Source organism: Colossoma macropomum, unplaced genomic scaffold, assembly GCF_904425465.1.
Source record: "Colossoma macropomum unplaced genomic scaffold, Colossoma_macropomum, whole genome shotgun sequence".
Taxonomy (NCBI): domain Eukaryota; kingdom Metazoa; phylum Chordata; class Actinopteri; order Characiformes; family Serrasalmidae; genus Colossoma; species Colossoma macropomum.
The window spans coordinates 30585219-30601855 of record NW_023494787.1 but is presented as its reverse complement, the minus strand read 5'-3'; the positions used below and the strand labels follow the sequence as shown (position 1 = coordinate 30601855).

General features: G+C 39.1%; 2 protein-coding genes across 2 annotated transcripts in view; both read left to right on the top strand.

The window, feature by feature from the left end:
• The window catches only part of pde4a (phosphodiesterase 4A, cAMP-specific), a 30448-nt gene extending 26334 nt beyond the window's left edge, over positions 1-4114 (top strand). The window contains exon 15 of the mRNA XM_036566884.1: positions 21-4114. Within this exon, the coding sequence (XP_036422777.1) occupies positions 21-497 (477 nt within the window). The 3' untranslated portion in view covers positions 498-4114. The remainder of the gene's footprint in view (positions 1-20) is intronic.
• Positions 4115-5511: 1397 nt separating this feature from the next.
• On the top strand, positions 5512-16617 carry prkcsh (protein kinase C substrate 80K-H). Its single transcript, XM_036566875.1, has 18 exons — positions 5512-5591; positions 6115-6270; positions 7714-7830; positions 7986-8081; positions 8180-8237; positions 8671-8788; positions 9046-9175; positions 10105-10189; positions 10292-10370; positions 10461-10544; positions 12945-13109; positions 13222-13312; positions 13450-13519; positions 13627-13716; positions 13830-13904; positions 14038-14137; positions 15120-15292; positions 16418-16617. The coding sequence occupies exons 2-17, from the start codon at positions 6174-6176 to the stop codon at positions 15264-15266; spliced, it is 1602 nt and encodes a 533-aa protein (XP_036422768.1). The 5' UTR covers positions 5512-5591; positions 6115-6173; the 3' UTR covers positions 15267-15292; positions 16418-16617.
• Positions 16618-16637: the final 20 nt, after the last annotated feature.

Genomic DNA, 16637 nt, shown 5'->3' with positions numbered 1-16637 from the left:
GTGTTCCCCTTCTCTTGCAGGTGGGCTTTATCGACTACATTGTTCACCCCCTGTGGGAGACCTGGGGTGACCTGGTGCACCCCGATGCTCAGGACATCCTGGATACCCTGGAGGACAACAGGGACTGGTACCAGAGCACCATCCCCCAGAGCCCCTCCCCTCCTCCACTACCCGACAATGAACTAGACTCCTGCATAGACAAGTTCCAGTTCGAGCTCACTCTGGAAGGGGAGCCAGCCCAAGTAGTGAGACCAAACCACAATCATGTCGGAGATGACGTGCAGGAGATGCCAGAAGACCAGAAGGAAGGGGCAAAGCTTGGGGCTGGTGGGGAGGATGGAGGTGGAGAGGAGGTGGCAGTGGAGAGGGTGGGGAGGAGGCGACTGCAGGTTCAGTCGGTGGTGGAAGAGGAGGACGAGGAAAGACATTCAGACGGAAGTCCTGTGGAGGAAGCAGAGGATGAAGAGGTATTATCCTCTCCTGCCGACGATACGTGAGGCTTAGCAACTGTCCAGCTCATCGCAGAGGAGCATGGAACATAGAATATCCCGTGAGAACTGTCTCTGTCCCTTACCCCTTACCCATCCTGTCCACTCCCCGGATCTGATGGGCAAGCCATGAACAAAACAATACTTGTGCACCAACTCAATAAGACATTTAATTTTATTTTTCAAAAAAAAAGGGAACAAAATAATATTGCTATCAGAGAAGTAACACAGCAACTGTAGATTTGGAATGGGTGCTGGGGCCCTTCCAGAAGAAGGTAAGAGGTTATGTGAAGGAAAACAATTTTAGGGGAGTTTAAAATGGGCCATTCAGACAGTGTAGCACTCTGGAATTTCCACAAACGTATACACATACAGACACGTGCACACACACACATAGATCACATGCATACCCATGCACACCACACTTGCAGGTTAATCTACCACACCGTACCACACAATATCTCTGCACACACCCAGATGTGTGTCTCTGTATGTGTTTATGGGGAGCTCGGATTCAGAAGGGATCTCTTTGGAAAAAGCCATCTCAAATGGAGTACCAACTAGTATCCGTGTCAATAGTGTGAGCAGTTTTTTAACATATTCTTAACAGGGACTGAAATCCTCAGATATCGTATGATTAGTTCAATCAGAGTGACTTGTTTTCCATTTCTGTCGGAAAGAATACCCTAAGGGCCCCGCTGCAGGAAGACAGGAGCTAAGCATGGTGCTGAGGAGAGAATGGATGCAGACGAAGAGAGAAGGAAGGAGGAGGAAGCGCACAAGGCGGGACCTGCAGCATGGGTCCCAGCCCCTCTTTTCCCTTTACCAGGAGTGCTACCAGTGCAAGATGGCCACGTGCCTTTCTGAACCACCAGCTTCAGCTCTGGAGCTGCTGTGAAGCAATGCATCGTGGGACAGGAGTGTCTGCTTTTGTCTTCATTTCTTGATTGTCACTAGTTACCAGATCTCGCTCTCTCTCTCTCTCGCTGTCGTGCATGGTTTGTATGTATGTTGGGAGCATCCATGTTTTCTCAATGAAAACCTTCATTACGTAAAGTCTTCCTTGGTTGTTTCTACACTTGTTGAGTATTTAGGGGACTTCTGAATTAAGGGACTCACCATGGCTGTTGCTCATGGGCTGATGTCTCCTGTCACCTTTCATGCAACTGAGGATAGTCACTTTTTTGAGAATAAGCCATCTGATGCTTTGGAACTTATAGTTTTGCCTTCTTATGAATTACAGTTCAAGCCGGTCTTGTGAAAACAGTGGAAGTTACAGAATCATTTCAGCAGCAGTGCAGACTCACACTGACAGTCTCATTTTTCACCCACTCACATGATGCAGACATGCTCCATCTCAACCAATAAGATTCTCCATTGTGTCTTGCCAAAGGAATGGGTGGGCAGCTAATAGGTTGGATGAGGAAAGTGTATGAAGGACGTGACTGGAGGAGAGGAGGGAGAGTCAGTGGTGTGGACCAATCAAACTGAGCACAGGGAGTCACATGCAGCCGTTATTGAGTTTGATCCTTTTTGCCTTAACACTGCAGGGTTTTCGTATTTGTCACTATGTTGACTGAGATGCTCATGAAAGATCCCAGAATATTTGTGTTATGTCTGTATATGTCTGTTTAGATACTAGGCAACTACATCTAGATACCCATCTAGACACACCGCATCATCATCTGCACACTCCCTGAAACATTAATACCAAGGGAGTGTGCCTTGTCAAACACACTCCTTTGCACTCTTCCATTTAATCTCACACTATGGTAAGGAGTGGTACAGATTATGATCATTGGAGCGCAGCTGTCTTTTCACAAATGCCAACAAAGGAGTGAGAGGATCTTTTATTTATGATGTCTTTTAGTTCTGCAGTGAATCTAGCCAACAATGAAATATTGGCTGGTGTGTGTCTCTGAATGTAGTACTTGACAGGGCAGTTGAGGGCAGTGGGTATTTTGTGAGAAAAATAATCCTCTATACATTTGGTCACAAGCTGGTTTCTGCTGGTCAGTAGCTTAGCTTCAAGTTTGTGCCTGTTTCAATAGAACCTTGAGTTCACACCAATACAAACATGTGGGTGAATAAGCAAGATAATGTATGTGACCAGATGAGGTGTGTCTTGGATACCTGGTGGTAGAGCCGTAGTCTGAGGTTTCTTGATTGGTCACTAACTGGTGGATGAGCTGTAGCCCAAGGTTACCTGATGGTTCGTCTAATTGGTGGATGTTAGAGTTGTAACCCAAGGTTACCTACTTGGGCCTTTAATTGATGGATGGTTGAATTGTAACCCAACGTTACTTGATCTGGTTGTAAGAACGGATGCCATTCCCATATGCATTTGCCTATCTTACCCTAGAAAATGCTTTGGTTTGTGGCTTTTCATTAATAATGTAAGCTCTTAAGCAAACAAATACTATTTGCCATTTTAACACGATACTGTAGCAATCGTTTCTTATTAAGAAATTATTCAATTAATTACTTGCTGCCATTCTTTTTTGAATATCAAAGGGAAAGTGTTTTCTTTGAACAGTTTGTGTACAGTTTTTATTTTTGTATCATGCTGGTTGGTGGTCATGATATCAAAGAACTAATTACGAGAAAATATAAATATTAGACTTATCACTGCTTGTTTTGTATATATTGTAATGTTGGACTGTAAATTTGAAATCACTTGGAATCAATCATTGTCACTGACAACTTATCACTTTTAGTTGTAATGAAGCGTAGTTAAAGTGTTGAATTTGCAAAAGCACCCTGCACACTCTTTCTTCCTGAAGCCTCTCTTCTCCCTCATCTTTCCCCCAACCTTTTCTTTTTTTCTTCAGGTTTACAGTAAAGATCCCACCATCTTGAACTAGTGTATATTTGAATTGTATTTGAGAATAGACTAATCAGTGGTGAATTCTAAAACTCGTCTGTACCAGCACTTTATTTTGCTGTAGGTTGTGTGGTGGCTGAATTAGGTTAAATGGTGTGTAGGTTCATGTTTTCGAGGGATACAGAAACATTGTTGCACAGGGGAGGCACTCCTTATGGCTTGGTCCCAAACCTTTTGACCATACCGGCACTCTCTTCCTGTTGCCTGACAAAGACAAGCTAGTCTGCATTAATAATCCACATTGCGATGGCTGACAGTCCTGGGATTTTAAATATTTCAAGTGTTTTTCAAGCAACAGCCTGTGACACTCAGATTGATTTGAGGAAGAATGTGGCTTAACCAGAAAAAGGTTCATTTGTAATGAAGTCACTTTCCTCTGATGAGAATCCTTTATGGAATGACTCTCTGGGCTTTAATTAATATGTTACTTGTTCATAAATTATGATAATATACAGAAAAAAAAAATAATAAATGCCAGAAAATGATTGTAATATTTGTAAATTACATTGCTGTAAGGTGTATAATGTGTGCAAGTTATTTTATATTATATTATTTTTATGAAAGGTTGTCCTCTGAGAGAACTGAGGTGTCATTTTGTGAATAAAATGCATTTAATAAGCAAATGGCTATATATAAACAAATATATATATATATATCAGTATATTTTTCTTTTCTTTCACTGTTCAGTACTGTAAAGTGTGTTGAAAATACAAATAAAGGATGATTTTTGTAATAAATGTCATCAGAGTGTTTGCAGTAGTGTTTTTTTCTCCACAGTGTGAAGTCAGATATCAAGCAGGCCAAGGCTAATGCAGCGGTCGACTATGATAAGCCATTTAGGCTTTAGTACAAAGGTTCTTCACGTCTGAAATTCAATTTGAAAAAGTAAAACTTTATTAATGGTAGTAAAAAACTTGACTAATCTTCACACTTAAAAAATCTAACAAAATTCAACTTGTTCCATGCTAAAATTATATTTTAGCATGCTAGATTTCAGGTCTCACTAGGAGGAACAATTTTTATAAATTACATTTTAATGTGTTATTTGAATGAAAACTGAACTGTTACACATTAAAATACAGTTCTTAAAATGATCATACTAGTAAGACTTGTTCCTTCAATTAAAATGATTTGGCAAAAGCCATGAATTCTTCCTAGTGAGCAAAATATGTTTCTACTCCTATTCCTACTAGTAAGCATGAATTTTGACATCCAGAATGAATTTGAATATGGATTTTACATGAGAAAAAAAAATATTTCTACTAGTACTAATGATATTTTACATGAAAACGAATTTCTGAAAAAATACTGATGAATGAATTAAAAGCTAAAACAGCTTTTCATAGTCAGTGATTGTCAAGTCTCAATTGTGATTTGCGTGGTCAAATTTGCTGCTGCATGCTGCAACATTACATATTCCCCTTCTGAGAACCCGTTTTAATTTTAGGTTATTAGTATAATTTAATATATTTAATATAACAATATTTCTTACCAGTGATGTAAGCTACAGTTTACCATTTGGAGGAAGAAAAGCTAATTCTGAATTTAAAAAGCTAATGTTGATGTTAAGGCCAGCCAACTTCAACTAGCTGGCTAGCTAGCATTTTTAACTGCACATTTCACATTCACTATTTAGGTAATACAGGGCTAGAACTGTAATATGAGTAATGTCAGTTGACCATTAGACAGTGCTGGTGAATGCCCTCTTCTAAGACCCACCCCCTGATAAGAAGTGCCACAAGTCAGAAGCAAAAGAAAAATTTCAGAAGCGAAAGAGCGATTCCAGAAGCAAAAAATGTATCAGCAAAATCAGAAAATAGAAAAAAATAAATGCAAAAACTGGCAAAATGTGTAATAAATTTAATAAATTATTAGTAATAAATTTATATCAGAAATCTTTTTTGAAAAATTAAGTTTGATTTAACTCATTACTTGTATTTACAACATATTTTGGACATTATGATACTTAATATTTTGCTTGTGGATTTTATTATTTTATTTGAAACTTTTGGCACAAAATTAACTGCTAAAATCCGCCCGTTTATCAAGAATACCTATAGAAACACTGAACAAGCAGGAAGACCAATATGGCCACCAGCAAAGAACAACATTACCCATAATACAACAGAAAGTCTCATGCTCATCCACCAATCAGACCAGAACACCGCAGTGTGCGTCAGCAAGTTCAGTACTCGCTTCACTGTTCGCTAAGGAAGAAGGTAGCTGAATGATAAACTCACGCTCTTATTTTTTGTTCATGTTGTTAAATTATTCGATTATTTGTATGCTTTTTCGAAACAAAAACGTTGTGAATAGTGACATGTTAAATATTCACATGCTTGTTATTTAAGTCGAGAACTGAGAAAAAATACCAGACACTAATACAATGTAGCAAGTATGGAGCTAACACAGGCTAAGCTCGGTTAGCTTAAAACGACAGTGTATGGTATGAACACACAGCATTAAATTGGCCTGTTCGCCAGCTAAAGTCAGAATGCATGGCTATGAGGTCTAAATGGTGTTGTTATAAACGTTTTTTTTCCCTTTTTAGTGGAAGAGTGCTTCTTATTATGTGCAGGTTACCTTAGCAAGTTGAACAGCCGCTAAAGCCGAGTCAAGTGATTTAGTGTTCAAATATAACACAATTTCTAAAGACACTTGGTGTTTAAATACAACTGTAAATTTAAAGTGACTTTGTGTTGAAGTAGATCCATAAATCTAAACTGAATGTTTGTGCTCCAGGGTCACCGTCGTCAGAGAGCAGATACTTCACGTGTCCTCACCGTCTGCATTCAGCCTCCATGATGACTTGTACTCATCTACTGTTCATGATAAGCCTGGCTGTCAGTTCAGGAGCAGCCGTGGAGGTCCAAAGGCCTCGAGGAGTACCACTCTCAAGTAAGAGAAAGTATATACAGGCCTACTATGTCCACAGTTCTTCATGCATTTTAGTAAAATGCTGAACAATAAAAGATTAAGCCCCTGTGACTCTAAATGTGAGTTTTGTACTCGCCATACTACTGCTGAATTAGGGGTGTGCAAAATATAACATCACAGCAGTTCAAGAACATTTCATGGTATGAAATAAGCATGACATTTAATTCTTTTTGAGGTTTGATAAGTTGGAACAGACAAAATAGCACCAGTAAAAGTGTTAGTTAAATAATATAAAAGTCATTTTTATGTATTTTGGTTTAATGATTCACATGCTGCATTGAGCTAAATTTAATTAAAGAGGACTAATTATGTTATCTTTGTAATAAAACATGCAGTTGGTCAGTATTCTGTAAGTGCTGCTTAAAAAGCATTTGTGGTGTAATTTATCGTGGCAATAAAATATGATCATTTTGCTTGATCATATTGCTTACCGCTATCCTGAATAACAGTTAACATGTTAATTTTCTTAGGTGTTCAGTATTTCTACAGTAAGCACATTTCAGTGATCTAATTCCTTCATAAAAGATAGTACCTTTCATTGATGCCTTGTCCCCTTAGCAATCATCCTGTTAGGGAGAGCTGCTCGATTTATTGAACGAATTGTTTATTATTCTTGCTCAAACCTGAAGCTTTTTATCTGAATAATTTAGCTGCCTTGATATTGCCAGTGATGGATTATTAAAACAAATCTAATAATTACTAAGAATAGAAAATATATCTAGAGCTTGAAGTATATTGTCTGGATTTTAAAAGTTTTGGACTGAATTTTAGCAAACTGAAACATTCAAAATGCTAACGGAAGGTTTACTGTACATGGTTTGCTATACATCCACAGCCTAAATTTGTGGCTAGCAACATTAGTGAAGTTAACCAGTACTGGCACACTGTTGACAATGCACCATAATATCCCAAATTATCCAAACATCTCTTCTAATTCCTGAATTCAACTATTTTACAAACACACAGCTTGTAATCTCCAAATAAAAGCATTACCAATAGAATGGGATGCTCTAGAGCAGCCGCACATGAGCTTAGGATCACCAAACTGAATGCCAAGCGTCAGCTAGAGGGGTATAAAGCCTCCAAGCATTAGCTGTAGAACAGTGGAACTGTGTTCTCTGGAATGATGGGCATCCATCCTTTAGGATGGAATACCTTTGGGATGAGTTGGAGTGGGGTTTAAGGTCCAGAATGAATTATCCATCATCAGCACCTGACCTCACTAATGTTCTTGTGGCTGAATGCAGTCAAATCCTCACAGCAGTGTTCCAACATCTAGTATAAGGCCTTTGCCAGAAGAGTAGCAAAAGCAGACAAACTCTCTATTAATAACCCTAATTTCAGATGAAATGTTGGATGAGCAAGTCACCTATTTCCTTTATCTTTCCTTTCACATGTGTACAGAACGACAGTTCTATGAGGAAAACAAGCCATTCACCTGTCTGGATGGCTCCCGCACAATTCCATTTGACCGAGTGAATGATGACTATTGTGACTGCAAAGATGGTTCAGATGAGCCAGGTACTGACAGAAAAGATACCTTGACTTAATTTTTTTTAATATTTTTGAAATGTAAACTCAAAAGTTCATGTATCGGAGCCCCTTACTCTTCAGATTTCCAGTCCTTATGCGCAGAACATGAAAGTAGTTTTTGTTGTAAATACTTTTGCCTTTAGGCACGGCTGCATGTCCCAACGGAAGCTTCCATTGCACTAATGCTGGCTTCCGGCCCACCTTTATTCCGTCCTCCCGCATTAATGATGGCATCTGTGGTAAGTTCCTCTAGCACACCATTGATTCTTATTACTTCTTAGGATACAACATCAATTTGTGTATAAACCCTGTATTAAACATGTCTATTCCTTCCAAGATTGCTGTGACACCACTGATGAGTACAACAGTGGGGCCAAATGTGAAAACACTTGCAAGTAAGTTGTAGATTCAATGTAATTGTTTTCCAGAAAGGTTGTTAATACTACTTAATCTTAGTAATTTAATAGGAATTATCAAGCTAATGAAGACTGTAGATGAAAACGTAGGCTTAGTGCATTATCATCACTGAATCTTGGACTAATTCTTGGCAGGTCTTAGAGCGTTTTGTTGACTCAGTTGAAACAGGGGTTAAGATGGGATAGTTGAAAATGAAACGAATGGCACCATTGTATAAGCAGCTCTCCAAACATGTCTTATGTGTCTTATGATAAAATGTCATTTCAAGAAGCACTTCACCAAAGATGTACTAATGATGAACAATGCATTCAATAATGAGTAAAAACTATTACAGAACCGTTAGCATTATACAAGTGGGGTCATGTACTGATGCCATATGAAATATTTATTTAACATTGTGCTTATTCTCAGGGAACTGGGCCGAAAGGAGCGGGAGGTTCTGCAGAAAATGGCTGAGATCACCAAAGAGGGATTCCTTCTAAAACAGCAGCTCATTCAAGAAGCTAAGAACAGACAGCAAGAAAAGCAGGTATGAAAGCCTGACAGTACTGTTACTTTGAAAATGGTGAAACATTCATATTTCTGTCTTGCCTCCCCAGGTTGATTGCTTAACAGATGGGATGAAAAAAATCTGAGAATAAGAAATTTGCCTTTTAATGGACAAAGTGGTTGCAGAGTTTCTATCTGGTACCACCTTCCCATCTGTCTGTTATGACATTTTAGATAATTCTCATCTTCTTCAAGAATAGAAACCTCTGATGCAGATGAGCTGTGTGTCTCTTGCAGAGCAAGCTGACTGAACTGCAAAACAATAAGAAGGAGCTGGAGGAGAAAGTGGAGGCGTTGAGGACTGTTAAAGAGACAGCGGAGCAGCCGGAGAAAGAAGCCAAAGAGCGCCATCTGAAGGCCTGGGAAGGTAAGTGCAGCCACATGGTTACAGTTAATACTACAACTGTGCTTTCAGCTCATGGAATTCTCATACAGGCTGAAAATGCATCAACACTCAATGTATGTTATGGTTGTGCGTTTACACCAACCGGCCACCTTGCTAAGTACACCTCCATGTATCTACTCTCAATGTCCGTTTTATCAGGTCCACTTACCATAAAGGCACACTTTGTAGATCTATAATTAAAGATTGGATAATTTGTTAGCTCCCTTTTGGACACCCACAGGACCACCAAAGAGCAGGTATTATTTGGGTGGTGTACCGTTCTCAGCACTGCAGTGACACTGACATGGTAGTGACGTGTTAGTTTTGCACTGGTACGAGTGTAATGCACACGCCAGTGTTACTGGAGTTTTTAAATACTGTGTCCACTTACTGTCCATGGCCCATTAGACAAACCTACCTTGTTGATGCACCTTGTAGATGTAAAGTCAGAGACAGTAGCTCATCTGTTGCTGCATATTTTGTGTTAGTTATCCTCTTGTCATTCATCAGTGGTCAAAGCAAGTGCTGAGAATGATCGTTTACCTAAGTAATACCTGCACTGTGGTAGTCCTGTGGGGGTCCTCACCACTGAAAGAGAGGGAGAAAGAGGGCTAACATAGTAGGCAGAAAAACAGATGGGGCTACAGTATGTAAATGTACAACTACAAAGTGTACCTGTATGGTCAGTGGAGCTGATAAGATGGACAAAGAGGGAAGTAGAAAGGAGGAGGCATACTTAATGAACTTGCCTGTCCGTGTATATTTTCAGACAAAACATTGTTTATATTCTAGAACTATGTAGAGACAATCTTCATGGTTAATCACTTACCCAGTTGCATGAGTGCTCCATCAGTTGCTGGGTTTAAATGGAGCTCTGAACAGTGTTGCTTGTCTTCTTGCCATTATTACAGAACAAAAGGCAATCATCCATGCGGAGAAGGACAAAGCTAAAATGGCAGAGGCTTTTCTTGAGCTGGATGATGATGCAGATGGCTTGTAAGTGCAGCTGAGTGTCGGGCGAGTGTGTGTCTGTGTTTGAGTGAAGTAGAGAGGATGGTATGTTTGGCCAGTTGATAATTCTGTGTTTCTGTTTTTCAGTGTTGCGGTTGCTGAGCTACAGACCCATGCAGAGCTTGACACAGACGCTGATGGCACTGTTTCTGAGACAGAGGCCCAGGTAAATACATTTAGGCCTACTTTTCTTTATTGCTTTCTTTTGTTTTTCTCCCTGCTCGTTCTGTTTAGTGCATTGTGATTTTCCCTGCAGGGGCTGCTTGGAGGAGTTGACCGTGTAGACACAGCTTCCTTTGAGAATGTGTGGAATAATATTAAGGACAAGTATGTCTCAGAGGTGAGTAATGATTCACAAGACAGTGACACGCCTGACATTACCAGGGTCTATGATTGGCTACAATACATCTAAGCCTACTATTTTTAAACAAACTTTTGTCTCAATCAGGATTTTTTATTTGTAAGTTTTATTTGTATTTGAAATTTGAATTAATCTGTCTAGGGGGACCAGATGTGATCTCGTAATGAGAGTTTGAAGACAACTGAAAAATTTTGAGCTAAATTAGTGGGAGAATATAGACTTATTAGTATAGGTACAAGTAGTATGTGAAATTTCTACACTAGTTCAACGTCTCGTGAAGGCAGTTCAAGACAGGGCAAAGTAAATGCACACTTCAACATTGTGGACAACAAGCCTGTCATAAACCCATTGATCTAACCCAAGTTAGCATGACTAAAAGGTACCCCAGAAGACTCCAGTTAAGTAGATAGATATGTGCCATGGGTGTGTAGAACATGTTACATGAGGTAAAAATAAACATTATCTCTTGCAAGGGATAAACAGTTCCATTAGCCAATGTTAGCGTTTCACTAGCTACCTTGTTTTGCACGCGTTATTGTTTGTACTCTGGACATTAAAAGAGCGTGGGCTAGATGAGTTTGGAGGATGGGGGGGTATACTCCCTTGGTAGTGGCGGATTTTGCTAAAATGATGTCGTTGGCAAAGTTTAATCATTTTTGAGAAAATTAATTGAAATCCATCAGATGCTTAATCTTAAATAAAAGTGGAAAGATCCTTTTTTAATTCTCTGTGGTGTGTTGTTATACCATGTCACTCCATATGAGGGCAGTGTAATTTATTGCTAATAATATTTTCTGTGAATAAGTAGAAATAAAAAGGAATAGGCAAGAATATCATGATATGATAATCTTATAATGTGCTTTAGAATGAGATGTGCCTAAAATAATAACACAAAAAAAATATGATCTTGCAGGCGCTTCCTGTAGTTGTGGATCATCGTTCAGGAGGAATTTTAGCCCATTCTTCCTGGCAGAACTGCTTTAGCTCTGTCATATTCTTTGAACACCTCATGTGTACGGCTCTCTTCAAGTCAATCCATAGCATTTCTATAGGGTTGAGATCTGGGCTCTGACTTGGCCACTCCAAAAGGTGGATTTTGTTTTTCATAAGCCATTCTGGTGTCATAAGCCATTCTTGCCCCAGTGTTTTGGGTCATTGTCCTGTTGCATCACCCAACTTCTACAGAGTTTCAGCTGACGTACACGCTCACATTATCCTGTAGAATTTTTTGATACACTTGGAAATTCATCTTCCCCTCAATAATTGTAAGCTGGCCAGGCCCTGATGCAGCAAAGCAGGCCCAAATCATGATGTTCCCTCCACCATACTTTACGGTTGGGATGATATTTTCATGGTGATGTGCAGTGCCTTTTTTACGCCAGATTTAGTGCTGCGTGTTTTTTCCAAATAGTTCAGTCTTAGTTTCATCTGTCCACAAAACATTTTGGCATTACCGTTGTGGAGTGTTAATGTGCTCTTTTGCAAACTTCAGGTGTGCAGCAATGTTCTTTTTAGTAAGCAGCGGCTTCCTTTGTGGTGTCCTGCCATAGGCACCCTGCTTGTTCAAGGTTTTACGGACTGTAGACTCATGATCACATGTTAGCCTGTACCAATGATGCCTTCAAATCTTTGGCTGCCACTCGGGGTTGTTTCTTTACCTCATTGATGAGTCTTTGTTGTGCTCTTGGGGTCATTTTGACTGGGAGCCCACTTCTTGGCAGAGTAGCCACAGTCCCAAATTGTCTCCATTTGTAGATTGTTTGCCTTACTGTAGACTGGTGAATTTCTCAAGTCTTTGAAATCACTTTGTAACCCTTTCCAGCTCTATGTAAATCACTAATTTTTGATCGTAGATCCTCTGAAAGCTCTTTTTGGCGAGACATGGCTCACATACGCGTATCCTTCTTGTGCAGAGCAAACTCAAAAAGTTTGAGTGGTTTTTATCAGTCAAAGTAGCTCTAGTCCACACCTCCAAACTCATTTTCTTAACAAGACTTCAACAAGGTTCGCATACTTTATCCACTAGCACTATGAGGTTTGTTATGGTTATTCTCAACGAAGAAATGAATGATCATAATTTTTTTGTGTTATTATTTTAGGCACATTATATTTGTGAATATTCTTGACTTGGATGAGGATCAGATCACATTTTATGACAAATTAATGCAGAAAACCGTAAAATTCCTAAAGATTATATATATATATATATATATATATATATATATATATATATATATATATATATATATATATATATATATATATATATACACACACATACACATACACACACACACACACACACACACACACACACACACACACACACACACACACACATAGGCACACACACTGAACAAATGAACACATTTTTTACAGTCACAGCCTGTGGAGCCAGCGCCAGTGGACGCTCCACCTGAAGAAGGCAGTAAGCCCCTCGCAGATAACGACTCTGAGCAGTACCCTAGTGACGACGATGTCCAGGAAGAGGAAGATGAGGATGATGAGGAAGAAGATGATTACCCTGAGGAAGACTTTGACAAGGTGAGAAAAGTGAATATAACTATCTGCTCTTTCATCTGACGAAATGGACTGTCTGCTCTGTGATCTTCTTTTGTGAGCATGTAAGTAAAAGAAATTGTATTTTGTGGTGCAGGCTCCCCCCACCATTAAAACTCCACCGAAAAAAGATGAAGATGAGGAAGCCATGCCACCATATGACGATGAGACTCAGGTCCTAATTGATGGTCAGTTTTCCCTGTACCAGCCAGGCTTCTCATAGTGGAGTTTGAGTGAATGCCACAGGTTTAAGTATCATGTCCTTTTTATCATTCACAAGTAGTGCACTCTGTGGTGACTGTAATGGTCTTTTTGTCATGTGCAGCTGCTCAGAAAGCCAGGGACAACTTTGAAGAATCTGAGAGAGCTCTGCGTGATGTGGATGATCAGATAAAGTTAGTGCAATTATGCCAGAATCAGTGCAATACAAAATTCCGCAAATTCTGTAAATCTGCAATGCTTTGGTTAATTTATATGTCTGTACACGTCTCTCCTTTAACAGAAACATCGAAAAAGAGATTTCCTTTGATTTTGGGCCTGATGCGGAGTTCTCCTACCTTTACAGCCAATGCTATGAGCTCTCCACTAGCGAGTAAGTTAAACAGCCTTCTGTGGTTGTGAAACTGTAGACATTCCTTAGTGGGTTGTACTTTTCATAGTATGAGATGTTTCTGCTTATTCACAGTCATACTTTTCTCTCCGTAGGTATATCTACAAGTTATGTCCGTTTAACCGCGTGTCCCAGAAACCCAAGTATGGAGGCTCAGAGACCAACCTTGGGTAATATTACTAATTCTAATTACTAATTCTAATATTCTGATATTTCGATTTTGTATTATTAAGAGAAAGAGTGATTAAAAAAAGAGATAAGATCTCTCACTCTATTTCTCTCCATTGGTATATGTGTGTCTAGGACATGGGGAACCTGGGCGGGACCTGAGGATAATAGGTACCTGGTGATGAAGTATGAACATGGTACCGGGTGCTGGCAGGGTCCTAACAGGTCTACCACAGTAAGTAAACCTATAGCACATCCCATGTAGTTGATGGTCACCTATAGCACATCACATGTAGTTTATATAAGCAAATAATCACGTTGTTAACAAACTACAGTATCTTCAGAAAAGTACAAACATAGAGAGTAGTAGGACAAAATGGTAGGTCAGTGAGCTGACAATACATAAAAACAGTTTACATGGAATAAACTTAGTAACATTATTTCTGTATATTGGCTACAGTATGTCCCATGAACATCCTTGACAACAGATAAGTGGCAATGAACCCCATTGTTTTAGTTATTCTTTGCACTTTTGGCACTGTTGTTTGTGATGGCTGAGGCTACAGCTGTGTGTGCTGGCATAGACTTTCCTTTTTGCTGTTCTCTGCTTATTGAGCAGGATGTTGTGTTTTCAAGTGTTATCAAACCTGTAATGTAGAAGTTCTTGGGCGTTGTACCTCCTTTTGATACTTGGGATGAACAGAGATTATGCCCCTCACAGCACGTTTGTGCTGACTGGTGCAGGAGAGTGCAGGGAACAAATCATTTTTAATTACTGGTTCCTGTTTTTTGTACCAAAATGAAATTATGAAATTATTTGTAAATTTTGCCACTTTGAAATTTCCCTTATTAGTAATAATGCCTAATAGATAGTGCTGCTGGTAGGGTATCAAAGGCGGTTTATGAAGTAGGGTCCAAAAACTTGTGAAAAAGAGGAATATCTCATATCCCTCTTTCACTGAATTAAAAGCCTGCATTGTAGCATGCCTATGGACAGAAAATCTCTCGACTTGTCCATAGCTATAGTACAATAAAGGCTTTTTAATTCAGGGAGTAGTGCCGCAGATATTCAGATTTTCATTAAGGTTAGGATTAGAGTAAGAGAAAAGCTAAGTTGAATTTTATATATATTTCATTGAATGTAAGTACAATGCTTCTACAGTGGACTATCAAAAAAGTGTTGCCACCTGCTGCACTGACGTACCTCTTCTTTTCAGGTGAAATTGACCTGTGGGAAAGAGACCACAGTGATGTCAACGTCTGAGCCCAGCCGCTGCGAGTACCTCATGGAGTTCACCACACCCGCCGTGTGCCAGGAGCCGGACGCTGTCAACTCCTTACTGCATGGCCACGATGAGTTCTAGAGCACGCGCTCTTTGTGTACTCAGTGGTGAGAATTTATTACTGAGGAGCTTAAGACTTTGACAGAGTTTTGTAGGAGAAAGCACTAAACTAAGTTTGGTAGTGGTGTTACTTGACAAGTACACAGTCCTCCCACCACTTACAACTGAACCTCACTTCAAAGGAGGTTCATGGTGTCAGGTTTGTGTGAAAACTAAGTCATCTGAACTTGAAGTGAGCTGATTCCAAGTACTTTCATAAATTTCTGTACAAAGCGGAGCTGGTATCGTGACCTTGGTGCCTTCTGCACAAACGCAGGGAGTTGAGATGGAGGAGGTCAGGAGCAGACAGAAAGGTCAGTGTTAGAAAGGCCCATAATCACTACAGTGAGAAATGGGCAGTGGAATAAAACTAGGCTGAATTAGCAACTAATGGATCTAATTATGTAGTAGCAAAACCCCTGGATATGTTCAGAAAGGTTAATGTTTTTTTAACTACTGGATAGCATTCCACAGTTTATTGTCTTTATACTACTGTTTAAAAGTTTGGAATCACTGTTTAGATATTTTGTCAGTTTGGTTGCAGACAGCTGTATAACATGATTCTAATATGTTAGTCTTATACAGGTTTTAGATACTTAGTAGGACTGTAGGAAGCTGTAATAAACAGTAAAAATGTAGATTTGTCAAATGATGAACGAAACTAGACAATTCTAAAATGACAAAGCTGTGTAGTTATATTAGTTATATTAGAATTAAATGCAGGTCAAATCTCAAGGCAGATATCTTATGAGATAACAAAACAGCGTATTTATCATTTTATTTACTGCTTGTTCACAGAATTCTTGAGATATTGAATAAAACGTTTAAAAATAGCTTTTGGTGAATAAGTTGTGTCTTATGTTAATATGGCAATTCCATTCCAAGCTTTTGGTAGTGTGGATATAGTATACAGTTGTTCTCTATATTTTAGCACAATACAGGTAATATGTACTGTGGACAATGTTATAGTATTATACTGTAAAGCATTTGCAGAAATTGAAAAAATTCTAGTACTCTAGCTTTATGTAAACTGTAAACTTCTGTAAACTTTTATTATTGTAGCTTAATAGTTTGTTAGGCCACCCTCTGTCTGGCATTGCTTCATTTCCTCTCTGTCCTTTTCAATTTTATAGGTTGTTCTTTGGGGACCACGCCTGCAACTGTCATCCAGTCGGCATGTCTGCTGTAATCAACCCAAGATCACCTGTTGGTGAAAATCATAGCAGTAGTTGTCATGTCTCCTGTTTTGTTGTTAGTTTGTTTTTACTTATAAAGAACTCACATTCCATCCATTATGTTGCAAATAAAGTTCAATTTTAATGTGAAGGCCCCAGATTATGTTATTAATTCTGG

Coding starts and splice junctions, on each gene's coding strand:
- prkcsh (XM_036566875.1), top strand. CDS start 6,174: ATGATGACTTGTACTCATCTACTGTTCATGATAAGCCTGGCTGTCAGT. Junction 10,190..10,291: donor GATGATGATGCAGATGGCTT/GTAAGTGCAGCT, acceptor TCTGTTTTTCAG/TGTTGCGGTTGCTGAGCTAC. Junction 10,371..10,460: donor TTTCTGAGACAGAGGCCCAG/GTAAATACATTT, acceptor TTTTCCCTGCAG/GGGCTGCTTGGAGGAGTTGA.